Here is a 27,935-nt window from a genome sequence, read left to right on the forward strand (position 1 = left end):
AGGCCCACTTACCGCTGATTAAAACTGAAATGAGTTATTTATTTGCTGAGAGCTTTTAAAGGCTGGCCGAAATTAAATGCTTGTTCATCATTTAATGCGCTGTTTTCTGTTCAGTCGGTCAGTGTATGTATAGTACCAAATGACACATTCACATTTGTAGAATTCCATAGAGCCAGAAGCAAAAAGAATGCGCGCGTTTTTAATCTCGAAGGACTTTATGTGAAGGTGTTCTTAGTGAACTCCATAATCTACAACAGTACGTATGTGTAAAACATTTCTACATACTTATAGGAGGCTAAAGAGAGGTTCTCTGCCCATTTCAGTTCATGTCAACATCTCAAATCATGTAAATTTCTCAAAAAACTCAACTTCCTGGCATGTCTTTAAAGAAAGATAAGACAATCTCATAATGTCGAATTCTCACAATTACTTAGTATTTCGTCGTAACTTCTTAGAGTAGGCGCACACTGTTGATTTTTCGTCGGCCGATAGTTTAGTCGGGCAGTTGATCAGTATGGGCTAGGCATGTATGGGAGTGCGCACACTACGCCGATTCGATTTGGCCGATTCTTCATACAAATTAAAATCGGGCACAACTATCGGCCAACTAAAAATCAACGGTGTGCGCCTACTCTTAGTGAGAAGCTGCACGCACCGCAAACATTTTGCCGCATCACTGTACACTCACTGTATGCGGCGCCGCAATACGGCACCGTCTCGCTCAATCGAAGTGCGGTGTGCCTGCGGTGCGGCGCCGGAACGCACCGTCTGGCATATTATTGATTTTTATATGCAGGACGCCGCAGCGAAATCGCTCCGGCGCCGACATGGTGGGGTGCCGAAGCCACATGGCTTCTAGAGGGTATCAAAATACTATCAAAACATAAACCAACCTGCAGCCAGCTAAAAGACTCTGCCTGTATATCTCCACACTGGATTTGCCGGTGATCTGATGGCCGGTGAGGTAGGTATTATGCGAACTGTTGATGAAGTAGTGCGCTAGTGGTTGTTCCATGTCGTCGCAAAGATCCAGCTTGTTAGGCGCGACGATTGGGTTGTCTTCTGACATTAGAAACCTGTAAGAGAAGAACGCAATTAATGTCATGTTTCACTGCTGTAAAGTCCTGTCACTTACAAGTGGTTGAGTATGTTGAGATAGTGAGCTGTAAGGTAGCTCTCATTAAACATATTGTTAGACCAAATAATGTTATAAAAACTTTTTTTATTATGATATTCACTTCACAGAGCAATTGCTCTATCGAGTCATCGGTGCATCGAACTGCTATAGGACTTTTTGATCATCCACTATGCAGGGTGATATTGTAATAAGTATCAAAATTTTTAGGAGCGACTCAACATCAGTAACTTAATCGATTTACGTAAAAAAACATTTTGGCCTTCTGGATGTCGGCGTACGGGTGCTGGATCTCGTTCAGTCGCGGGTTCCATTTGATGTCTTTGAGAAACTCCAGTTGGGTAGTGCTAGAATATCCACCTTATGTTACTAGCAAGAGAGTCCACACTCAACTGACCTCAAGAACCCGTCAAAGGTGAGCTGCGAGCGCTGCTGGTGGTACTTGTTGTGCTCATACGCCTTGATAAGGTCCTTGGCCTTCTGGATGTCGGCGTACGGGTGCTGGATCTCGTTCAGTCGCGGGTTCCATTTGATGTCTTTGAGAAACTCCAGTTGGGTAGTGCTAGAATATCTACCTTATGTTACTAGCAAGATTGACCAATTTCCACTGACCTCAAAAACCCGTCAAAGGTGAGCTGCGAGCGCTGCTGGTGGTACTTGTTGTGCTCATACGCCTTGATAAGGTCCTTGGCCTTCTGGATGTCGGCGTACGGGTGGAGGATTTCGTTCAGGCGTGGATCCCGTTGGATGTCGTTTAGGAATTCCACCAGTTGGGTAGCTGACAGGTAGGGCTTGCCGTCCGTTCTAAGAAAAAAAAAAGCTTTTAGATTAATGCATGAGCAAGTTTGGTAAGACCTAACTCATTGTTTTGCCCAAATAACCTTTAGTAGCATAATATGGAGCTCTCCCCGCCAGAAGAGCATGGCCTAACCACTAAACCCCGACGATGTCCTCCGGAGCCCAATGGAGCTGCAAGTTATTGTTGTGCTTGCCATTTGTATCTTGACCTGTACCTTTTAGGCGATAATAGGCCAACGATTAAAGCTAAGCGTCCACTTGTCGGTATCGTACGCAACGGACGCATCGTACAAAACACATCGTATTGGATGTGCGATGCGTACGATGCGGACAGGTGGACGCACTTATATGAGTTTCTATATAAATAATACTACGATCCGTTGCGTGCGATACCGACATGTGGACGCTACCCTTAAAGGATCGGTATTTGGATTCGATCCCTGTCGTCCACTGGACTATTGTAGTACCTTCTCCTAAGCATTATGCTCGACTTAACAAAAGCACACACAAACTGAAGTTATGAAATATTTGTATTAGATTATTCATGTCCAAATTACTAACAAAACATATTAATAAATCTGTAAATAACAACGTTCCCTCGGCCATTTAAAAATATCAGTCGTGAATACCTACACCTATATCGCAGCGATTAATTCTCAATGTATTGAAAAACCTAGCGTTCATCCCAATAACCTAGTTGCGAACATTTGTATGCCTACTCGCGCCGGCGATCGCTCACAATTGAAAATCCGAGATTCCCTCGCATTTTTTCCGGGGACCGAGATTTAGTTTCAATGGTTTTGCATGTCAAACGAGCCGGGGCCCGTACAGGCACGCTCGTTAATAGAGATTCCGCCCGCTGCAATGAAAAATAAAGAGCACGAGCAAACAAACACGTATCCAATACATTTTATTTTGCGACCCGCCTAGTGAGGCAGCGGCAATTAAACTCGGATTTGTTTTAACGCTGATGGACATTTATTGCTCCGAGGTAAATAATGTAAACATTTTAGATTAAAAAATATTGTTATCGCCTTTTGTGTACGTTGTTAGCGCTTGCGCTGGTAACTATGTTGATTCATAGTCAAAACAAAGATAATATGTTCATAGTTATTCAATTTCAATTTGTATTGAGCAAACACATGATACCTTGATATCTCATATTTTGTGACAAAAAACAAATCCATATTTTGTACTAGCGTGGAAGTGGTAATATTTGAAGCTCGGTGAATAAAGGCTTCGAATAGTCATTAGTTCCATGTATTGGCTTGTATGCAATTTTTAAAGTATGAAAGCCGTTGTTACCTCAGCGGTATTATCCCACGGTAGCGGTATATCCATGTACAGTCGCGGAATGAAAAGGTTCGTCACCTTAGTGTCGGTTTTCGCTTGCACTAGGTACTGTAAGAGTCAAACCTGCCAACATAACCGTGCAAGAAACGATGCTGCTAACATTTAAATAAATATGACGTTTGCTAATGAATGAGGTTTTGCTTGTTTATTTTTCTATCCCATGAGTGCAATGTTACAAAATGTAGTTTTTTTTTTTCAATAGATAATGGCAGGTTGAACCAACAAGAAGGTTTTAGTTTATCAATCATAATAATCTTCTTGACAAGTTAAATCGTCAAACAACTTTGATCTGAATAATTTTGAACTTTATTGACGAACAGTTAAAGATTATTTTCTCTAACTCGAGATTATTCTGTAACATAGTTTCAAAAGGTAATATGTGCTCGCGATTCGTTGAAGGAATCAATTTGAAAACTGACGAACCTTTTCATTCCGTGACTGTACAAACAGATATAATACACAACTACTGGCTGCTAAAAGTTCTAGGGGATGGCTCAGTATATTTTATAAACTAGAGAAAGAAAATAAATTTAAAATATTCGTTGAAATTCGCGTTGGATGCAGACTGCAGCAACCGTTCCGTAATGAACGAGTGTCGGAGTGTTGATTTTTTAACGTTTTTAAATGACAGTGAACTTTATTCTCTTCTATTTAGGTATGTAAGTAATTAAGTATATTTTTTCCTTAAAAAATTAAATTAATTATGAAATGCTCGAAAGAATAAAGTGAATCAGAAAATTCATTTTGGGGCTTAACCTGGCTGGGAGACAAAAATGTTTAATTTATTTGTTGCAATAAATTTGTCTTGTCACTTTGATTGCTTTACAGACTGCAGTCAACACACAAAGATATTAAGGTTAAGTATTTAAACAAAATAAAAACAAACATGCAAGTAGACATTTCAGCACAATGAGTGTACTTTTAAAAAAGGTGTAGGTATTTATAATTAGTTAGTGTCTCATAAATTTTCGGAATTACACCCTGGCAGACAAAGACAACAAATTACAAAAAAGTTGTGACTTACAATGTATTGAATATCTTCTGCACCTCGCCACGCTGCGTGAGACTCTTATAAAAAGAGAAGAAGTCTTCGAATTGGAACTTGGACTGCGAAATGGTATCGTTCTTGCCCGTAGGAAGGCCCGACTCGCTAAGTGCCTTCTCCACTCGCTTCTTATCCTCCTTGTTCTGTGCGAAGAGTCGCACGATGCTAGAATAGGAAACCGTTCGTTAGTACTTTTAGCGTTCAAAGATACTTAAATGTTTAAAAAGGTTTTTCGTAACATAAAGGAACTCTAGTGTGTTTTGCCAGGGCAAGCTGTGGCGTCGGTTAAATCTTAGGGTGTTTCTCAGAATGAATGATACAAAGTAGCGCATTTTCGATATTATTAAGGGTTTAGAAGTCGATTCAATCTTAGATTCAAAGTCAAGCTTAGATTCAAGGTTAATCTTAGATTCAAAGTCAATCTTAGATTCAAAGTCAAGGTTAGATTCAAAGTCAAGCTAAGATTCAAACCCTGTGATTGGATGAATTTTAATATTTTAACCATCCAACTCTATGGTAGAGTTCAAACATGCATCTCTGAAGCTTGAAAGTTTTTGGCGCCGTTTCAGAACTCGATCCTAAATCTTCACACAAAAATACTGGGAGTTAACGGCCCAGAAACTGAGAACTACCGTACATAAACGTACATTGAGTATGGTAAGTTAATACGACGCTATGACGCAAATGTCGCTATATGACAAGAAAAAGAATTACATGTTTATTAAATTATAATACGCGTATTAGTAATTGCCGCAATGCAATTACATAATTGATTTAACAATGAGCAATCGATACATAGTGGGAAGAGTAACCGTACTGTTATAAAGCATTATGCAGATTCCATATTGTTTAACCTACTAAATAAATACATTATTGCACCTAGCCCATGGAAAGATGAATAATGTAAACTCAGGCTCACTTGCTGTCGTATTATATGGGAGAATTGGGAGACGCCCTTGTCCAGTAAGATTTCTAGAGGCTAGGTAATGATGATGATGATGATGATGAAATGTTGGGGCACACTGAACACCAGAGCCGGGGCCTTCGTCACCGTGGGCCACGGCATAATTATGCTGAGTGGGGTCCCGTTGCAGTGGGCATCTTGTTTGTGAATGGGTGGCACTTCTCAGTTTACTCTTGATTTTATTTTTTCTTCCTTTATTATGTGCTACTGTCAGTAACTTTCTTTCAAATGTTTGAATACATAAATTAAGTTCCCTGATGCAAAATAATTATTTCCAAAAATCGATAGGCAATTCAATTAATCTAACAACTTCATCAAATAATAGCGCCAGGTGCTTTAACTCCTTGACCATAAGAGTTCCATGTCAGGCTAAAAGTGGTGCTATCTGGGTGCTTCCGACACTTGATGGCGTATCGTGCAAGTTATCGGGATATAATTGATTTGGCAGCGGTCCACCCAACTAATGCCGTACGTTTGAATCCGATTACAACGTTACGCCGACTAGGCCCGATACGTTTAGGGGTTTAGGGACGCTCCGGTAGAGTCGCAAACTGTGCATTTCAAGTCCTAAATCCACTTCAACGGTCTACTATCTACCTAGTAAATGTCTTTGAAAAATATCAGCATCATCAAAAAATATAATATGCTGTCGAAAGTCAATATTATGCTATTAATGTTATTTGCTCATGATCTTGCATTTAAAACAAAAGCCTGCCTCAACACGTTTCACAATGTTTGACCTGCCAGAACTTCAAACTTCCATGACCTCTGGCTGGCGTATGCCGTAGTGCGTCTGTAGCGCGAGCGCAGCGTAAAGTAAAATTTCATTCATACGATTGGCGAAAATTCTTACTATGACGGTCGTAGTCAAAAGCCTGAATTCTTGACTCTATACCGGCCTTGGTTCATATTATGTTCCTTTATATCAAACCAAGGTTCTTGCATACTTATTCCGTTTTCGACAAACAAGCAATATCGATCGGTTTAACTTTTCCAACTGCTATTAACCACTTTGACATTTGACTTTGATTTAGGATGTAACATGCAGTAAAATCTTGTACAGTAATCGGTTGTTGCAATTTGTCCATGATTTAGGAATGTCATAATACCGTGATATTGATTTACCGGTTTCGAAAAGGCTTCTTGAAATAGTCGCATCACACTTGACTGAATACTAAGCCAATAATAAACTTATAGATCTCTCTTAAAGCGTTAAAATTACCGGTAATCAACATCTCTTCATATCATAAGTACGATAATAAACAACCATCTAACAACACTAATAATATTTTTATGCTCATAACTTCACACTATCTATTTTGATTGCCCGCTACTCTCTAGCGCTGCCGTGCACTTGATATGGCTATAAAAACCACGCAACGTGTTATTCTTTCATAATACAGATTACGTTTGGGATATTAATAGGAGCAATATAATTCGATTTTTAATATTATAAACGTAATGGATAATTTTACAACGAATTTTATATTCTAGTACTTATAAAAATCGTGGCTCTAGCTTGCTTGCTTTCCAAGATCAGTGAATTCCCATGAAATCGACTGAAAAGTCAGGCCAAGATTAGGTAAAAACTGACATATTATATTTATATACATATTACTGTAAGTACACTTACATTTTTTGGTACTGAACAAAAACGATTTTTCTGTCTTTCTTACAAGAATCACCTAATCGACAAATAAACTGGTCAGAAACGTTAAAAGCCTTTGCCTAGCCAAATATTGACTTCATGTTCATGTTTGATCATGACCTCACTCAGATGTAAGATTCTAAATTTGCTCTGCCCAGTCACATTCGAAACGTTTGATCATGATCTGTCACAGACTACATTTGTTGCTAGATTCTAATTTCATTGACTAGCCGCATCGAAACCAGGCTCTTTAAAGTAGAATATAGACTGAAGGTCTTCAATACATAACTGACGGTCTGACATATAAATATGCTTAACTAAGGGAATGCCATACACAAATAGAGTCATGGCCATAAACTACAACCAGTCAAACGGTGGCCCTCTACAAAATCTGAGAGGAAATAAACAAACAATACTCTGCTCAACAGATAATAAGATAAATGTTTGGCGTGGATCAACATCACAAGACTTCACACGGTTCTGTCTTGGGCTCTATCTGTTAGATAATTTGTTGGTATAGCCAATATTTTACTTTAATTAATACGCCCGTATAAATGCGTGTTCAGTGTTAACGGTTGTCATACTACATTAAGTCATAAAATGAAACGACGTAACCCCGCAGCGGTTTTATAGGCCACGACATAGAGCGACTAAAGCGACTTAGTTTTAGTACTAATTTGGTCTTTTTTTTTTTTAAGTTGAATGGGGCGGACTTTAATACATATAAATGCGTTCACAGTGTATGTAGACATCCTAACAAAAACTGACACATATTTCTAACACTAACAAAGTAACAGTTGGCCCAATTCCGAGATTTTCACTATCTGTATACTCATCTTAAAAGTGAGTTTATCTGTTTCCTTCCTTAATAAATGAAATGAGACAAGACCACTTTAGCACTGTCAAACTAAATAGTGTAAATTGCGCATTAATGAATGTTTTCGCTGGTTGGATGAAAATCCTTTTAGCGAGATGTATAAGAAAAAGGAGCACGTTTTGAAACAACTTGAGAAGATTCTGATATACCGGATATCGAATGCAACATTAATTTAAAACCAGGGAAAGATGAGAATATTGTAATAAAGACATCTATATTAACCAAATTCATAACACTTGGCTTAAAATCTGTCACCGGCACTGATGCCTCATGTCATTTCCCTCCTACTCGAAGCATGACAGCAGGTTGACTGGCACTGACAGATAGATAAAAAAAATACTGAAATAGAGAGTAGCCCTGCTGAATCACCAAGCATAGTTCCAAACCAAAAAAAAGACTAGAATTTATTTACCCGATTGCTTCTTGAATTCTAACTAGGATATTGTTTACTCTGTATCGATAAAAATCTTTAATGAGCCTTTTTAAAGCTCCTAGCTGGCACTTACTTTTTGACTAGGATCTTCCCTGACTTGTCTGCCTTGAGGACAATCTTCGTGTGCAGCTTCTCCAGGAACTTGATGGTGGGGTTATTGAGCTGGTTCAGGTTGTACGCCAGCGCAAACAGCTCCTCCGTCCACATCTGGGAAAGAAGGAACATGTTTCACACGAATTCGTAAAAAAAAAATTAATAAAATGGGGAGTTATTCCGTATTCAACCAGAATACGGAGGGTCCCTAAAGTATGCATCGATTTTAAAAGTTAATCAATTATGTACAAATAAACACTTTATAGTTATATCATAGAATTTCTGCAAAACTAGCATTGAAATCGGACTGGAACCAAAAAATACAAGTGTTTAAACTTTGAATGGAAATAGCTGAGCTAAGCGTGACGTCAAATGTCACCCGCCCATAGAGACTTGTATGGGACTCTGCGTGTCGTTTTAACGTGACGATCATGAGATCTCTAACGTCCATATCTTAGGTATCTTTTGAAATTTTGTTAAAGAAAAGCACTTATTGATTTGATAATGCCAAGGCTACTGAAATGTGAAAAATAAAAAACCTTGCATATTCCCTATTGTCTTCAGAAAGTCCAGGAAAAGGAATACTTCCTGTTATGAGTAAAATAAGAAAAGATTGACTAATCGTCTAACAATTTAATTAATACCTTGACCATCTCAAGAGTAGCCTCGACTGCGAACAATAGTTTTCTATTGTAACTCCTTCTAGAATGTCTAAATATTAAACATTTATTACACGGACTTTGCATTAGCGATGACGTCAGTATGGCCAAGCTTTGGAAATGTTGAGCATTTGTACATTTTAACGCCGTCGCATCAAATTGGAAAGAGTCCAAGTGTTTCCATATTTTTTATTCCGAATGGCCGTTTACAGTTCGCGGGCGTGATGAATGAAGAACAACATTATTTATTACAGTAATTGCTCGACCTTAGTCATTCAGTATTTTAGCAGATACGACACTGCCAGTGGGCGAATTTCAATGAATTGAGTGCGCTTTATAAAATGCAGTTTTTGCTGTTATGAGAATTTACCGCGATTTCATAATGGTGTTGAAGATAAATCTGAAACGAGTTGAACGAACTTTCGTCTATATTTAACAGAGGCGAAAATGATTATACGGGACAATATACGGTGAAATACATTCAATTGGTTACAGTAAATCCTAAACTTTATTGTATCTGGATGCTGTCGCTCAATTACTGAACATGTTCTAAAATAACCTGTAAGATAAAATGCTTTTAAGTCGAACCGGTACGGCCATCTATAAAAGTGAAGTCTCGAACTTTAAGTTCCATCAATTGTGACGTAACCTCGATATTTCTTGGCAAAGAAGGTACTTCGAAGTACAACGCTTGGCTCGAGCCAGGAAGTTTTAAGTTTAATCTGACAGAGTAACGAAGTGGCGCGTCTATCTCCGCGAACGACTACCGTCATAAGGGTGGCCAGGAGAGCTGATTAAAAAGGAATTCATTTTCAAGGTATAATATTACAGAATATCATTACAAGAATCAGGTATTACTTTACGTCAATTAATTATTTGGTATTATTTTAAGTCAAAGCAAGAAACCAGTAAATCACCTACACTGATATAGATTCCTTAGAAGAATACACAGAGTAGTCTATTGATGACTGAATCGAAGAAGACAATACAGTTATAGAAACAGTCGGGCATTGCGAGCTCTTTATCTAGCTCATTACCTGAATGGATAATGTCCCGGTTTTCCATTTTTACGTGTGGAAACTCTAACCGTAATGGACGTGAATCGATAATTGAGATCTATCTGAACCTACGCTAAGGGTGAAATCTGCCATAACGCTAACGAAACGCTAAAACCGTGGCCAATGTATTGAAATGGGTCACACTAATTCGTTGTATTGTTTTAAACTCTTCCGTTGTCAATTCCAACTTGCAATGTTTGATTTTAACAACTAAAGCATTTCGCTTAGTTTGTTTTCAGCTTTGTTTAGGAGTTGTTGTTGTTGGGTTACGGTTGAATTAATAGTTGGCTACGCAAAAATTATTAGCAAACACGTGCGACACGCTAAAAAGTTCTCTGGAAATCGTGAATGAAGATTTATTTTCGGATATTCTAGCAACTATTACACTTTTTCATTCGTTCATTGATATTAGTATGTCCCTAGAGAATTTTAAATTCGTTCTTAATTTCGATTCGATGTCGTCGATGTAGAGCTATTTTGTGCCCTAAAATTCAAGTCGATTGCGAATGTTACCATGTCTAGCTAGGTGTGAATTTCTGGCACCTATACTATGTAGAGTCACAAAAAAAATTCCTTGACCAATACACAATACAAGATAAGCATCTAAATCAGAAATGCACGGGATTTTGAAGAATATAAATACGAATGTATTTTGTTAACGGTATGCGAACGAGCTTGACATTTCTAGTGGAGCTATGCTTTCAGATGGGAACTGCAGTCTTGACATACACTTTTCCTCCATAAACTTTACTAGCTTTGCCCGCGAATTTGTACGCGTAAAAATAGTTTGAATAATATCTGCCTGTCACGGACTGGTAGTTCCTGATGTTAGCGCGTTCAAGCAAACAAACTCCTCAGCTTTATAATATTAGTATAGATTCATTTATCACAACCAAAGCACGACCAAAGCAAGCATTGCTCTATAATAAAGCCTGGTCCGTGAGCACGTAGAATTTTGTCCAATGACCCATCCTTTTATCGCTCGCGAGGAATTATATTGCTGTCGCGACTGTGCGTCATTGGACAAAATTCTACGTGCTCACGGACCAGGCTTTAGCTTTACTATCTCTGAAAAGGAAATGTACATCAGTTTTCTTTATTGGTGTAAAGAAGAGAAGGCCAGTATTGAACATAAACAAACAAGGATGATTTCACAGAGTTGATTTAAATCAAAATACAGAATTCAATTTAAATCAAGAGTTAGAGAAATAAAGAGGTCCATAAATATAAAGTATGATGTATAATTAATCCAGTCACACACTTACTTAACGAATTTCATGAAAACGACTTATGTTTGATCAAAAAAGGTTTAACTGTTTGTATTTTATATTTTTATCAATTTACATGACCCGAATAACCAAAGAATTTTCATGTTACAACGAGCTTTTTTCTAGAGCTTTATAAAAGCTGTTTCGATAAAACAAACGAATTTCCACGAAAAGTGTTACATACAAAATTCATTTATGAAAGCCAACATTATGTTGCTTCGCGTACCAAAATTGTTGTGAAATGAATTTATATTATCAGTTATGCATTGATTTTTGAAACAGTTTTCAGATAAAAAATAACATCGGTACATGGGATTACATAAATCTATGGAATACAGATGATACAAAGGAAACACTAATACAAGAGCGAGCATTTTAGTACTGGAGGTAGTGCCAGCTGCCGGTGGAATAAATATTTAAAATTCAACCCGGCGACTTGGCACGTGGACCAAGCTAAAGGTGGGCCAAGTCGCTGGAAGACTTAAAATCGTCAGTACCTACCGCCTCCTGCAGAACAAAGTAATGCTATAATGTACATAACAATGACATTCATACACGTGCACCACACATGATTATAGTTCATTGTAATATACGGGGAGATTGGAATTCAGAGCAAGGAACGCGCCGCCCTATTATGTGAGAGTATCTCAGGTTAGGCGCGCGACACAATAGTGATGTCAAAGCAACAGACAAGATCAGCACGTGCCGGGTGAAACGCTACTCCCTTGACCCGGGCCTGGGGCGACCATACATCTCCATTAATAAGGACAAACCCGAGATTTAGGCTGTAACCGGTCTAAAAATTGCAAGCTTTATGAAAAAACTGAATTGCGCACTCTTTTGTTTTCCCGAACAAAGCTTTGTTGTTCCGTTCGCGAAAGAACAATGGAAAATGCAGAACTATGGATACTTCACTTTTTATTAAATATTCGTTGTCAACAAGACTACTACGGTGGGTCACGCGACGGCATTTGGGGACACATTTATGACGCCATGGCACACCACCGTCAGACAGGCACTTATCGCGTAAGGACTTCAGTACACACCCAGCCCGTAAAAAATAACTCCATTACATATTTATTAGAGGGCCGATCGGAAAGTTATGAGCAAGGAGCACGCGATGGCATTATCAAGTTATAATATCGTGAAGAGGCCATATATCACCCACGGATACCATTTACTAAATGCCTCTGAGCTCTTAGCGGCGAGAGGATACGCTAATAAACAACTTTTACTACTTTGGCTGAGAGTATCAATTTATTAATCGATTACCAAGGTTGAGATTTTCACACGTTCGATTCGAAGTTTAGTCGGCGGTTTCACTTACCTAATCGTTAACTTTTGGTGTCTTTTGGTTCAGTCATATTTTCTTCCTGAGTCTTATTTATTGTAAGGTTTTTAACCAATGAAACAAATGAAGAACACGGTAAGATCACAGACTACTAATAAGTTTCTAGGGTAAGATCTTCAAAAATACATTTCAACATGACATCATACGTATTTTAGGATCCATACTTAAATTAAACAGACACCTTTTCAGCTATTATACCCGTAACGAAACAGTGCTTTGTTCGTCATATCTACTAGGCTGTCACGGCTACATCGCAAATATTTAATAGCGGCTCTACGGCACAACGAGCGATCCGACCCAGGTGCACCGACCTAATCCCGACTTCATACGGCACGAGAGACCCGACCCGACCCAGGTGCACCGACCTAATCTCGACTCAATGCGCGTCCGATGCAAGCCCCTTCAAGAGCTGCGATACATCTCGGCAACGTTTCCACGCTAATTGGGGTATGAACCTGAATACGTAATACGAGTTAAGCTAGCGAGCCCCAATCTACACAAGATCTGTTGAATCCAAAATTGAAGTTGCTCCATGCATCGCATAATTGGAATAGGTACCTACCGATGAATATCGCTGCAACTTGCAACTTTGGTCCCGACAATCTGCCTCGACCTACAAATGCTTGACCTGTTTTATGACAAGAAATTACTAATTCAAATATGGTGGATGCTATTCCTAATTAGTATCCTATTTGTATATTTTACTAAATATGCAGGGAAAATGCAAATAGTAATGTCAGTATAAATAAATCTTATTTGTTAAAACAAAATTAGGACCACATGAATTTTTCACCATGAAAAATCGATTCCAGTTTCATTTAACTTATACTTTACAAGACTAATTTAATTCACATTCAATCCATGAAACTACCCACTAAACATCCATGTAATCTTACGATAGCCTTTAGACCCCCTTGATTTGACCCTGACGGAACATTCGTAGCTTCGTAGCTGACCTCTCCTACTGCCTACAAAGCTACCAGCTAATTTTCAGCGTCATAGGTCAAGTTGTTTTCGAGCTTTCATGTTTAGTTAGTGACCTTTCCCTTTTGTGTATTGATTAAGTATTATCTATTATCTTTGTGCTTTAAGCACGGACGAGCCTCCTTTTACGCATTACACGTGAACGACTAACACGCGTAAATAAACAAGTATTTGTCACTGAATCAAGCATCAATCAACGGCTAAGATTTATGTTCGCAGTCGAGAACAGTTAATGGGTTAATTCTTTAACTACCCGTGAACTTTCAGCGCAAAATAATTAACCGCACGTGTGGTGCGACTAATGATTGTGACAAACAATCCTTTAAAATGCAAATGTATGTAGTTGAGAACAAATGTTCTTGTTCTAGCAACAGCACAATAAAAGCTGAGATCAGAAGTAAAAGTATTCGGAAGAATCGAGGATTTCCCCAAACAATGGAAATTTTTGATCGGAGCCACCTGTAGACTTGTATGATAATGCTAGTGTAGGGAAGTATTACTGCAATGTAAATTTAATGATGAAAGAAAATATTTTGATAATAGAAAATTCGTTTATCACTGTAATTAATAAATTACAACAGTGGAACAAACACAATAATTAATTACAACAGTTGAACAACGATCTTTCTCTGAAATAATAAGAAAGAAAGATTTTTAATTAAAAGACATATTTTTCTGTGCATCTTTCCTTTCCTAAATTGTCTTCAAAAATATTTGGAAAAAATATACTTAGTTTAGAACATTCTGGGAGTGGGTTAGTCAATGCGAAAAAAACGCTCAACGGTTGGAATGTGCAGGTGTCAAAATGTCCATACGGACCGGCTGTTAGTGTGGCAAAAAGTATGAACGTCGAAATGAGCAATGGTTAAAATGATCTGAAGTTAAAATGTCTTCGGGTTTATTCGAACAAGCGTCTTATTGTATAATAGCTAACGTGAACACGTGCTTAAATGCATCAAGGTAAAAACGTCAAAAAAAAACTCTTTATGACTGGACTACAAGAACATTGAACATTTTGACATTTAATTTTATTAATTTAATCAAGAGCACAATATATCAGTTGATCATTTTATCTATCACACCTTTTGTTGTACTTGTATTTTGTGATGTGTACCATTTGTTACTAAACCATTGTAACCACGGTAATAATGTACATTTTGGCACTGGGACTTTTTGACGTTCATACTTTTTGCCACAAGCCGGTCCGTATGGACATTTTAACACCTGCACATTCCAACCGTTGAGCGTTTTTTCGCATTGTCTACCCACTCCCAGAATGGTTTAGAAATACATACTTATAATAAATTAAGTAGGTATTTCAATGATAGAGGGAAACTAGAAAAACTGAAAACTTACACAGCAAATAGGTTCTTATAAACGAGTAAAAAAGCCTACCTCTATTCAGATCGATGAGATGTTAAAAGATACGGAGTGGTGATAGCAAAAACGCGTCGAAGCCCGAACACGACACTAGTTCGTAACAAGTAACTTTTAACGAGGGATAAAATTACCGTAGTGTATTCTTCGGAGCTTTTATAGTGGAAGAAGCTTATTCAGTTATTATGTGAAAACTTGCGGCGTATAGGTACTTCCTTATCCATGAAATTATAACTGCCCGTATAAAACTATCAGGTATGACTTCTATCTACTATACGACTTATAGTTACTAGCTATAATTATTATGTAAGTTTGAATGAAAGAAAAAGAACTACATATAATTGGATTATGATAGTACCTATACAAAAAAATTAAATTAAAATAAATCATGTTATAACTTATTAAAGAAAATTTAAAGTTATATTTACAAATAGAGTTAACTAAAATACGTAGATGATTTTCCACAAATCAAATGCAGGCGAAGGATTTAATCGATGGCCATGTTTCAGATACACAATACAAGAATCTACCTTGTATTGTATTGTATCATGCAATTAAAGTAAAAATACTGGCTATTGGCTTTCGTTTCACTCTTCTTTTACTATATTAAACATTCGTATCTTGTATTTTCTCACAAAATGTAGGTACAATGAAACCCTCAATATTTTTTAAGACTACCTGGTCTTGATCGTATGCTTTCATACATTTTACATCCCCAATTCCACAAAGCGTATCGGATAGGATTAGTTAAATCCCAAACGGTGCGTACTTATGCACAATATTCAAAATAAAGTATTGGGATACTGCTCGTAAAACTCGGAAAAACTCCCGCTCGCTCGCGGCTGAGACTTAGATATTGTTCATCTGCTCCAACCTCTTCTATTAGTAGCTAGTTACAAAATGGGTACATTATACAGGGTGTCCCAGAATGGGTGAATCAAACTGCTAGGGGAGGTAGGTCTACTAATAGACAATCCCTAAAAATATGAAAAAAATAAAGAGCATAAGGACACAAATATATATTTTTTTTTAAAGTGAAAACTTTTTTCTTACTAATATTAATTGTATATGATCGCTTCGTTTATCTGTAAACAAACTTTTGAAAATAATGAGTAGATTTCGAGTTCAGAGCACATTATTTTTAAAAAAAATCAGAACTCAATTTTTTTTTTTTTTTTTTTTTCAAATTGTTTAGGGATAGTACAGTGGAGCTACCTCCCCTAGCAGTTTGATTCACCCATTCTGGGACACCCTGTATGAACGTCATTTATTTTAAAACTTATTAATATTGTAAAATGAAGCGAAACAAAATGTAATTATTATTTTTTTGTATTCTCGCAATACATTGCCCGCAAACGCGATGAATCAAACATCACTTGAAAAGGGTACCATTTGAAAGAACCAGTCGTTTTATTTTAACCGGGCTAATCATAAAAAATGCACGACAAAGGGTTTTCTTCTCTCTAATAAAGTTTTTACTGTGTTTGAGTTTTCAAGTCGTGAGTTCGTTTCGTCGGAACCAATATAACTTTGTTTTACGTTAATAATTCCATGTTGTCAACTTATGTTTGCGAAAGAAAACATGACATAGCCTTTAGAAGCTCGCACCGAAATTTACTCACAATGTAAGATGTTATTTGGTTTGGTAACCCAGTAAATCTTAAGCGTTAGGATATAAGCTCACCGGCTTACTTGGGCCGTCTGCTGCGTAGTGCAATTGAAGGTAAGGTCACGTCCACGAAATTGGCCACGCAACCGGGTCAAATCAGGAATGACTTCCTACGGAATGATATCATAGAACGGTCACCTCTTTATTGTAGAGCTAGAGAAATAGCAACAAATTTTCGACTTACAGACAACCTAGGATTATTACATCTCATTCAGGATACGAACCTTATAAATCTGCTCTCACGTTCTAGTCTCAAATATCACGTGGTCTAAAGCTTTGGATCATGGTCTCCTCCAGGGTACAATTTTGGGGCCTTACTTGTGCAATCTCCTTTCTGGTGCAGCAGAAGTTCACGAAGGTGACGTTCACAAAGTCGGCACCATAGCACACTGTCACGGTCTTCTCCTCCAGCGACCCCTGGGACCCGATCAGCACCACATGCCGGATTTTTGGATCCTACAACAAAATATTTATGTTATTTACGTGTAATTAAAGCTTAGTCGCGTAGGAACTTACATTGTCAAACGCTTATTGATTGTATTGGGAATTTAAAGAAATGATTATTCCTTGTTATAAAGTCTAAGAAACTATGTTTAGGACATACAAGAATTGATTTAGTATTTCAGAATATAATTTAGTGAATAGAATTTTGTGGACATACTCTACACTTCCAGAAATAGAGTCAGCAAAATATCAATCCGAATCGCGATAAGCGTAGATTAGGCGCGGAGATATGGGATACAAACGGAGCACGACAAAAGACATCATGCCTTTGTCTTGTCAAACGTCACAACGTACAACCGTAGGTACAGAATCCAAATCCATACTATGATTAGAATTTCAGTAACCGTGTTACGTTTCAACGAGTGAAAAGATGAAACAATCGTAATAGATAAAATATGAAATGGGTTAACTATTGGAACACATTTTCATGAAGAAGAAAAATTGAAAAAGCTGTATTCGTTCAATGAGGGTTTTCGCGATTGAAAAATCCGCCAGATGGCAATACGTAGACGGGAGGTCCAAATGCTGCATAATTGGTGGATTTTGACATCTGTCAATGTCATGTCAAAAATAACCAATCATGCAGCATTTGGACCTCGCGTCTACGTATTGCCATCTGGCAGATTTTTCAATCGCGAAAACAATCATTCAGAACGATATGTTTGATGAAATATTGAAATCGTAACAACTCATGATTTAAGCGATACATGTATCAGTTAATTTTGTTTATTAGTTTTTACACGTTAGCCTGTACAAATTAATAAAATATCATGAAATTCTTTTAAAATCCACACGTTGGATGGTTCAACTAGTTTCCTAATATGTAAAAAAAAGTGTAGCTCTTTAAAGAAGACCCTTAGAATGAATTCGAAAAGATTCAATTATACATATTCTAACAAATGACGCTACCTAAGTATCCTAGCAAAATACACAGCAAATATCTACCTAAATGTAGTTACTCGTATAATTAATCATTTTAGTCTCCACAGCGGCGGTATCATTAAAATTAATAATGTTATTTGACTTCATCATACACATTTAAACCCATTATCTATAACAGCATTCGTACCCAATACACGGTAAAGCTTTTTGTGTCGAACTGGGCTATTGCTCGCAAACTAAGCTCTTTGTATGGGTATTAAATAAAAAACATCACTTTGATAGATAGTTTATCTAGCTTTGATTCAAAATTCATTGAAATATCAAGGATTAGACGAATTTGAATTCGTAAAACACGAACTCGTAACTAGAACGTATTAAACTCTGAGAGGATATAAGATAAGATTTACTACACTTCAGATATTTCATGGTTTTGCACTATTTACCTACATCCCTAAATCTTGGGTTTTCCGTCGAAATGTTGTCAGCTAGTACGAGAAATTTTCCATGCCAACTCGCGCAGCTTGTTAGTTCGCGGAAATTAACATGAGCATCAAGATTTGCAACTTTCAGCGCGTTTCATTTCTCAGTTGTACTTATTTAATGACATATTTTAATTATATCTACATTTAATATGTACTATCATACATTGGAAGGCACGCGTTCTGATAATTTACGTTATGCAGTTTCTGACCACACAGCCTATGGTTGTGGGTTCAAGTCGTACAAGAGGTAATCTATGTTATGCTAACATGTGGTCATCAAATATGTATGTAATATGTTGTTGCTGCAGTTTCCTTGTCACGGACAAACTTAACAACTAAGAGCTGATATTTAGTGAAGAAGACAATATGAATGTAGGTAGAGTACTGCCCAAAAATATTTGTCTGATGTCTATGCGTATATCTCTAATCCAAACGTAGCCAAAAGTTTCAGTGATTATTTTTTTGTTGTGCAATATTTTGTATCTGAAGTATTCCGCAAACAAAGCGTGTTTGTTGATCACTCCAATATGTTAGAACAACGCAACTTCCCCCCGTGCTCTTGGGACAGTCCAAGCCAATAATAGCAATATTTTGTAACAGACCAGGGAAGCTTGAGCAATACAATTTACCGGATAAGTCGGGCTTTCCGACAAATTGGACTCTGCTGGGGGCCATAAAGAACGGCTCAAATACCGCGCGATTATATCTTGTTCCCAGAAAAATAGACGTAGTCGGAGGATGTAGAGCATTTTAATGCTGGCCAGCAACCACAGCGGCAGGGCGACGGCTCTTAAAATCAAAATTTATGAATTATAACGTGTCAGCTTCATTTTTGCCTCCATGCACATTTAAAACAAGATACAACACGCGTATAAAGCCAAGACAAATTACTTAAGTGCGTCATAAAATTATAAACGAAGTTTGTGAAGAAGAAACAGCCAGATTAATGCATAGATCATTGAAAATCTAAAGCCTGAAAACACTTCAAACGAATATGAAACGTTTGAGGATGTCATAAATATTATCACAGTTCACGGCAAAAAATATTCTTAACAAAACGTTTGATAAGTTGAAAGAGTTATAAATACTGGGTCATCATAACACGTACTGAAAGCACAACAAACTGCCTCGCAATGGCTCTAATATAGGGATAGCACATATTTGCCCATTCCAAGCTGTCCCGCGCTGGCAATAAATTACCCGGCAGTCACTTCGAGTAGTTTTTCGCATAGTGCGGTGAATGAATTGGTGTTTATTTTGGACAGCATAGCGCGATGTAGGCGTGCGTCGCATCGCTGGAACGACCGGGCGATGCCGCAGACAGACATAATTAGCAGTGCCAGGTGTTCCATTTTAGCTAGTGTCTGTAATTGCAGTGGCAACTTAATTTCAACAGTCGCAATCTCTAGCAGGGTCAGTAATTAAATCTTTTGCTAGCGGGAAACGGTCACATTATTTGAAACTAGACCCCTGCTTGCTTGCCTATTTTATCTAATGACATACTATCAATATCAATAAAAGATATTAGTCACGAATCACGATGCCTTTTTTATTTGAGTGCAAGTGACAACCATACCGCGCACGCGCACGAGACAAGTATCATCAAAAGTAACCTCTGTATCTTTTTCAATAAAAAAATTAGATTCATTGTTTCAATTAGCCCCGTTTGACCTTCAGTCCCGAAAATTAGCATACCCGACCTGGCCACAATAGTCACAATCGTGCAGCGAGACGGCAACAAAACCGCAGCCGTTTAACCGATATCTGACGATATGCGGCCTGCAATTTGTCGGATGCGGCAGACGCGTATAAAAATATTATAGTAAATGTAAACAAATAGCCTAAAGAAAGATATGATGCGATGTAAGATAGTAGCTTGCAGGCCTTGCAGCGTTTCGCGTTTGGATAAGATAACATAATGGGTTATACAAAATTAATCTACACATATAAACTTAATGTTAGATGAATAAAAATACAATATAACCACCGCTAATAAAAATTACAAGCAAACGTATCACATATCAAAGCCGTGGTGTATCTTTATGCAGAGTTAACTATCAATAAATCCCTGTAACTCCCGAGAATTCGAAACAAGTCATAAAAACGGTTTAACGATAGATATACAAGTATTTGTGTGTATGGTTCTCGAGAAGTAGCGTATTCGAATGATAATAAACAAAATGTGAGCCAGTCGGCACTCCGGAGGTAATGGCCAATCACCGACAATGCTGAACTACACAGCTAAACAAGCTATTCATCAATTTCTTTGAACCATTCCCAAGCAAATTGGCATCTAATCGTATAGCTACTCGGAAAATTGTTATTGATTGCAAAATAAGCTCGCGATAATAACATTAATGATAGCATCCGCTGTTTCTGTTGGTATAGGAAATACAAACTGGATAATTATTTGTAATTTCGCTGGAACACATGATACGCTGAAACAGGATGAACTTTTATGTTTTAATAAACAATTTATTGCCCGCGGTTCCCCGTGCAGTGTTCGGGCGTTGATTTTGGTTTGACGCAAAAATAATGTATCATCACTCTGGAACTCTACTAATAGTGGGTAAAATCAGTGCACTATCATGGTATTAACGAATAGGTACATTTGGTTGATGGATAGTCGAGAGAGGCGATGTCTGACGAGACTCTGATCTGGTCTTTCGATTTCACAAACAGCTATCCGACTCGATGCGCAATTATTTAAGATGTTACAATGTTTACTTTGATGTGCCATTGTCTGTGCACATTGAAATAGATTTGCAAAGGACCTCTCCAGCCTAGGGGTAGGGCTGCGAACAAAAACCATCGTAGGCATCATCGACTAATGGTCGAACGAATCGACCGACAAACGGTATTGTTAAATTCAGCCCACTGTCCTACATAATTAATCTACCCACCGTCAAATCGGAGAGCCGTTCGCGTTCTGGATACTTGCTCTGATAGTGCTGCAATCGAAGTTTTGCGCGGGATGTCCCATTTTCATTCAGGGAATAACCCTTGACCGGGACAGCAAATAACCTGGTTGTGTCTCGTTCGTTTCAGCCGAAAGACGTCCACTGCTGGACAAAGGCCTCCCCCAAGCATTTCCACAAAGACCGGTCCTGCGCTGCTCGCATCCAGGCACCTCCCGCGACCTTCACCAGATCATCGGTCCACCTAGTGGGAGGCCTGCCCACGCTACGTCTTCCGGCTCGTGGTCGCCACTCAAGAACTTTCCTGCCCCCAGCGGCCATCAGCTCTACGAGCTATGTGTCTCATTAGGAAAAAAATAACATTCTCAAGTTCCGCATTTGATTCGTCTGCATCGCGTTTGCGTATAACACGATGCCTTTGCCATTGTCCAGCAGTGGACATCATTTGGCTGAAACGAACGAACCACTGAATCAAGTCTCGTTAATTAAAGTATGATATTTTGAAGTTTTTAAATACCTTACTTAACCAACTCGCCTGAAATTGGTCACTGAACTGACACCAAAAATATTCATCAACGCAATAAGGTAAGTAAGGTCACGGACGTAATGAGGCAGGTCCTTCGTACTGTCTCTAAAAAAATATTTTAACGGATCTGCACCCATTTAAAACTCAAAACCATTTTGTTTTCTGTCAATCTCGTACATAGAGCATATTGCTGCTGGCAACACTACTCCTAGCCCATAATTTATAACGGCGGATAGATTTTTCTAAAATTAGTGCATGACCCGGAATCGATAACGACCCGCCGAGGCGATAAATTTAGAGCGACATCAGATTTTATTTGAAACTTCATTTGATAATCGCGATGAGCTGTCTAGCTCATGATTCTATAAGGTTCTAAAAGGCGTTATGAAATAATAATAGATGCTGACCTTTAGGCGTTAATGCATGTTTAATTCCATTGCGGTTTTTTAGTTTCTTTTTTAAAGTAAGTCAGCCCACAGTTCTCCGGTTCACATGTTACTTTATTTGAAGTGTCATGTTTTGGACTTTATGCTGTGCTTTATGCGCTCATTGCGTGTTTTAACTTGACAAAACATCAGTGAGTTATTCGTTGACAAAATGTAATCTGTACCAACACACAACAAACTGCCTCGCAATAGCTCTAATATAGGGATAGCACATATTTGCCCATTCCAAGCTGTCCCGCGCTGGCAATAAATTACCCGGCAGTCACTTCGAGTAGTTTTTCGCATAGTGCGGTGAATGAATTGGTGTTTATTTTGGACAGCATAGCGCGATGTAGGCGTGCGTCGCATCGCTGGAACGACCGGGCGATGCCGCAGACAGACATAATTAGCAGTGCCAGGTGTTCCATTTTAGCTAGTGTCTGTAATTGCAGTGGCAACTTAATTTCAAAAGTCGCAATCTAGCAGGGTCAGTAATTAAATCTTTTGCTAGCGGGAAACGGTCCCATTATTTGAAACTAGACCCCTGCTTACTTACCAATCTATTTTATCTAATGAAATACTATCAACAAAAGATATAAGTCACGATGCCTTTTTTGATTTGAACCCAAGTGACAACCATACACACGAGACGTTATCATCAAAAGCAACCTCTGTATCTTTTTCAATAAAAAAATTAGATTCATTGTTTCAATTAGCCCCGTTTGACCTTCAATCCCGAAAATTAGCATACCCGACCTGGCCACACTAGTCACAATCGTGCAGCGAGACGGCAACAAAACCGCAGCCGTTTAACCGATATCTGACGATATGCGGCCTGCAATTTGTCTGATGCGGCAGACGCGTATAAAAATATTATAGTAAATGTAAACAAATAGCCTAAAGAAAGATATGATGCGATGTAAGATAGTAGCTTGCAGGCCTTGCAGCGTTTCGCGTTTGGATAAGATAACATAATGGGTTATACAAAATTAATCTACACATATAAACTTAATGTTAGATGAATAAAAATACAATATAACCACCGCTAATAAAAATTACAAGCAAACGTATCACATATCAAAGCCGTGGTGTATCTTTATGCAGAGTTAACTATCAATAAATCCCTGTAACTCCCGAGAATTCGAAACAAGTCATAAAAACGGTTTAACGATAGATATACAAGTATTTGTGTGTATGGTTCTCGAGAAGTAGCGTATTCGAATGATAATAAACAAAATGTGAGCCAGTCGGCACTCCGGAGGTAATGGCCAATCACCGACAATGCTGAACTACACAGCTAAACAAGCTATTCATCAATTTCTTTGAACCATTCCCAAGCAAATTGGCATCTAATCGTATAGCTACTCGGAAAATTGTTATTGATTGCAAAATAAGCTCGCGATAATAACATTAATGATAGCATCCGCTGTTTCTGTTGGTATAGGAAATACAAACTGGATAATTATTTGTAATTTCGCTGGAACACATGATACGCTGAAACAGGATGAACTTTTATGTTTTAATAAACAATTTATTGCCCGCGGTTCCCCGTGCAGTGTTCGGGCGTTGATTTTGGTTTGACGCAAAAATAATGTATCATCACTCTGGAACTCTACTAATAGTTTTTTTTTAGTTTCTTTTTTAAAGTAAGTCAGCCCACTGTTCTCCGGTTCACATGTTACTTTATTTGAAGTGTCATGTTTTGGACTTTATGCTGTGCTTTATGCGCTCATTGCGTGTTTTAACTTGACAAAACATCAGTGAGTTATTCGTTGACAAAATGTAATCAGTACCAACAGTAATAATGTAGTGACTCGTTAGTACGAACACCACCGTGACGGTGCTGACTGCCGTGATTGTTGGTATTATAATAATGGGAGGAACTTCGAAAATAGGCATATAAGTAATTTTGTCAACATGAAAGTCGTGATCCGTGATTTTAACGCATCAATTAGAATAATCACGTTCGAGTTATGTAATTATGTCACGTTAGGTTTGGTTATTCATTTGTTAATTTGGGGAAATGGCCATTGCACCCGTTAACTCATAACCGCGGCTTTTGATTCGAGTGAAATCTAAAATACAACATTTAACCGGACTGTGGTCTGTTTGTTGATTACGAATACATTCAGACAAATGCAAATCCGCAGTCTCGTTATGTTGCGCTCCCATTTTCATAATAATTCTCGTGACTGGACTCAAAACTCGACAAATGCATATTGTTTTTCAAATTGCTCCTACACTTAGGCTTTGTCAGGCATCCGTAGCTTCGTCTGAGACTTGCTGGTTACGTGGAGAACAATCCACATTGAAATAATGGACGTGAAATAATTCATTCTGGTTAAATGTACCCTGAAACTTAGCATTACGGTTATTAATGTGGCACTGAAGTTCACTGAACAATAATGAAAGCATTTCATGAAAATAAGGGCTTATCAGCATTTGCTATTTGACCAATTAGCGAAATTGTTAGGTACCTATTACTGAAAAGGCTCGCGTACACGTGAATAATAAATTAAAATATGCCGTTTCGTGGTTCGCATTCGTATTGTAGGTAGGTACTACATGTTGTATGCGAAGCTATTTTTTATGTATGTTTGAACGGTTAATAATTACTGGCCCAATTCATTGAAAATCAAAAAGCTAGACTTTTAGCCGACGAACGTCATTGGCATTTAGCCCGGAACGAGATGAAATATTATGTGCGATATTGTTTCTATGACCAATCGTGGAATGTGAGCAAAGAAATAAATATCTGAATGGAATGTGATTAAAATAATATTGTCAAACAAGGGTTGGCAGTTAAACTTTTCAGCCGATAAAGTAGTTTTTCTTCCAGGAAAATCTACCGTTCTTGAAGCACGATGACGTCGTTCCAGTATTTATTCTATGGTTTAGTGGCAATCTAAATTAAATCACTCTCGTGGTGATGATAAGCCTTATCACAATCTCTGTAAATTGGCATAAAAATGAATGGAACTAACTAAAAGTGTGCCAAAAGTATATCAATAATTGTGACAAATCCGTAACCCTATGTTACAAGTTACGTATTTATAAGAAAAGGTGAAGAGAAATCGTAGATTAACCCACATTTTCTTTGAAAGTCGTATATTATTGTGCGGAGCTTCACTAGACGATCTAGAAGGTCGATACCGATAATGATCAGCAGTAATGGCTACAAACAATGACATATCATATAAAGCTACAAACAAATGAAAAACCCTAAACATAAATGCATCGTGTCATAAAAAAAATGTGTCAAAATGTAAATTTTAATACTTTAATCACGGCACGTATTCGACGGGCCGCGGCATTCGCCACGAGTCCCACGTTACACACAATGATCTATTGTAATAACTTTTCAACATATTGTTCCTAAGTTGTTAAATAGTCTTCATTCATAATTTTAAACAGCTAGTACAACAGTGCATAATTGGCACAGTTTTATCAAGGCTTCCAGGCAACTGTTGAATGCGGAGCTGTATTAAATTTTGCAAAAAAAAAAGATTTTACTTAGAAAAAATTCTAGGTAGGTACCTACATACTGTTTTGATTAGCTATCAAAATTACGATTATGTAACATACAGGTGTCTATTTATGCTACTCTTTGCTCGCGACTTTGGCCGCGTGTATTTTTATTTCAGAATGTTTTTCACCCATCTTTTTGTAGCTATTATGCAACTTTAATTATTTTAGTAATAAATATAACACAGTAGGTACATCTTACGCGTAAAATTAGTTTGTAACCAACAAGGAGTTGCACCTACTTCAACAAAACAACATAATAAATTATAATGAAATAAATGTCAAACTTACTCTTTATTACTGTGCCATAAAAGCAGTCTTAAGGATATTAAAACTAGTTTTCAAGTCCAAATATAAAATCCACTGGTCATAATAAAAAAACCTTCTTCTTTTTCTAATCAAAATACAAAATCACACTTTCATATTAATAAGTTATTTTACTGCAGGAAAATTCAGTATAAAATAAATTAAGTCTCAATAAAATGTTGATACATATTGCTGTGGCACAGTAACATCTTGAGTGATCGCCTCTAATTGACCACTTGACTCGACTTGGCCCATGTTTGATTTGTATGGGTGTGATTTGTATTGAATTACTGAAGCTTATGATTCATTTAACCTCGTAAGCCAGGATGTGCATCAGAAGGAACTAAAACTTTGTAGTCAGTAACGCCGAGACATTTTCGGAGGTGATTTCGAAGTATCGCCGGATGTGCCTTCAGAGGAACTAAAACTTCAGCGATAAATTTGAGTTCAAAAATTCGCGCCTATCGAAAAAAAAGAGTGATAGTCTATGGCTTAAAGTATTCAAAATCAGGTATCCAAACTTATTAATATAAAAAAAACAAAACGTCACTGTCAAATTATCATTTTCCTTTGACAAGGTGGTTCGTCCGAGAAGACGTGATGTGCGATTAATTTTTTTTCTTCGCGTTAACGTAGTTTAATTGCAAAACTGATCAGTATAATTTAAGTTAAAATACTGCTAAACAAGCAAAAAAATTATTTTTCCCAATTTGAAGTAGTTTTGTAAGATTTTTTTTCGTTTGAAAATAATAGTTCTTTGCAAGGAACATTCGGTCTTGATGGTGAAAGTTTTATTTTTGTATATTTTTTCTATTGAGATGGAATTGAGTATTGGACTTTTAAAATTATGATATCATTGAGAAAATTTACCATTTGAACGTTCTGATTTTTAGTTTAGTAAATATTATAATTAATATGAATTTTCACTTTACTTCTTATACATTCTAACCTATCATTAGTGTATGTTATAAAACCGATAGTACTTTTAAAAGTACTAATTATGAAATATTAAATAAAATAAAAACCGTTGTACCTTCTCAGTTACATTTATTAATATCATTATTGTATCTTTATGTAGTATTAATTTATTAAGAAGGTTACATTTATGTTTTACTTTAAAGCATAAAATACAATTTATTTACTTTTCCTTTTTAAAGTCTGTAATACCGAATGGTCTTTTAAGAGAAAACATTTTTTTATTATTTTTCACCTAAAATAAGCTCTATGCACTATTATATAGGGCCCCTGAAAATATGAATGCAAAAGAAAATCTCTAACATAGAAATTTTTATACTCGAAGTGCTCGGCGTTTACTACTTCAAATTATTCGTTCTTCTGAAAGCACATTCGGCGATACTTAGAAGTCGACAAAATTTACTCTTCGGTCTTACGAGGTTAAAGAAGCTCATTTCATTTGAAACACTTTCAGACTTAGTAATAAGTTTGAATCGTATTATTTTACATTTATAATAAATATTTTTATGATTGTCTTTACTTAATCCAGTCAGAATCTTATAAGACTTTTTTTTCTTATAAGACTAAAAACTTTAACATTATTATTTAGATTAGATATTGTAACAATTGTTAATTCCTTTCAAGACTATTAAAAAGATTTCTCTTTGCTTCCAAGTATTTTTTTGATTGTGAACTTATTA

At 37.2% G+C, this 27,935-nt stretch overlaps 1 protein-coding gene across 1 annotated transcript in view; it reads right to left on the reverse strand.

Moving 5' to 3' along the window:
* LOC135072787 (1-phosphatidylinositol 4,5-bisphosphate phosphodiesterase classes I and II) overlaps positions 1-27,935 on the reverse strand; it is a 61,779-nt gene that overhangs the window by 31,693 nt on the left and 2,151 nt on the right. The window contains exons 3-7 of the mRNA XM_063966823.1: positions 17,031-17,168; positions 8,327-8,460; positions 4,311-4,496; positions 1,748-1,939; positions 894-1,076 (exon numbers count right to left, since the gene is read on the reverse strand). Of these exons, the coding sequence (XP_063822893.1) occupies positions 894-1,076; positions 1,748-1,939; positions 4,311-4,496; positions 8,327-8,460; positions 17,031-17,168 (833 nt within the window). The remainder of the gene's footprint in view (positions 1-893; positions 1,077-1,747; positions 1,940-4,310; positions 4,497-8,326; positions 8,461-17,030; positions 17,169-27,935) is intronic.

Source organism: Ostrinia nubilalis, chromosome 6 (assembly GCF_963855985.1).
Source record: "Ostrinia nubilalis chromosome 6, ilOstNubi1.1, whole genome shotgun sequence".
In the NCBI taxonomy this organism is placed as follows: domain Eukaryota; kingdom Metazoa; phylum Arthropoda; class Insecta; order Lepidoptera; family Crambidae; genus Ostrinia; species Ostrinia nubilalis.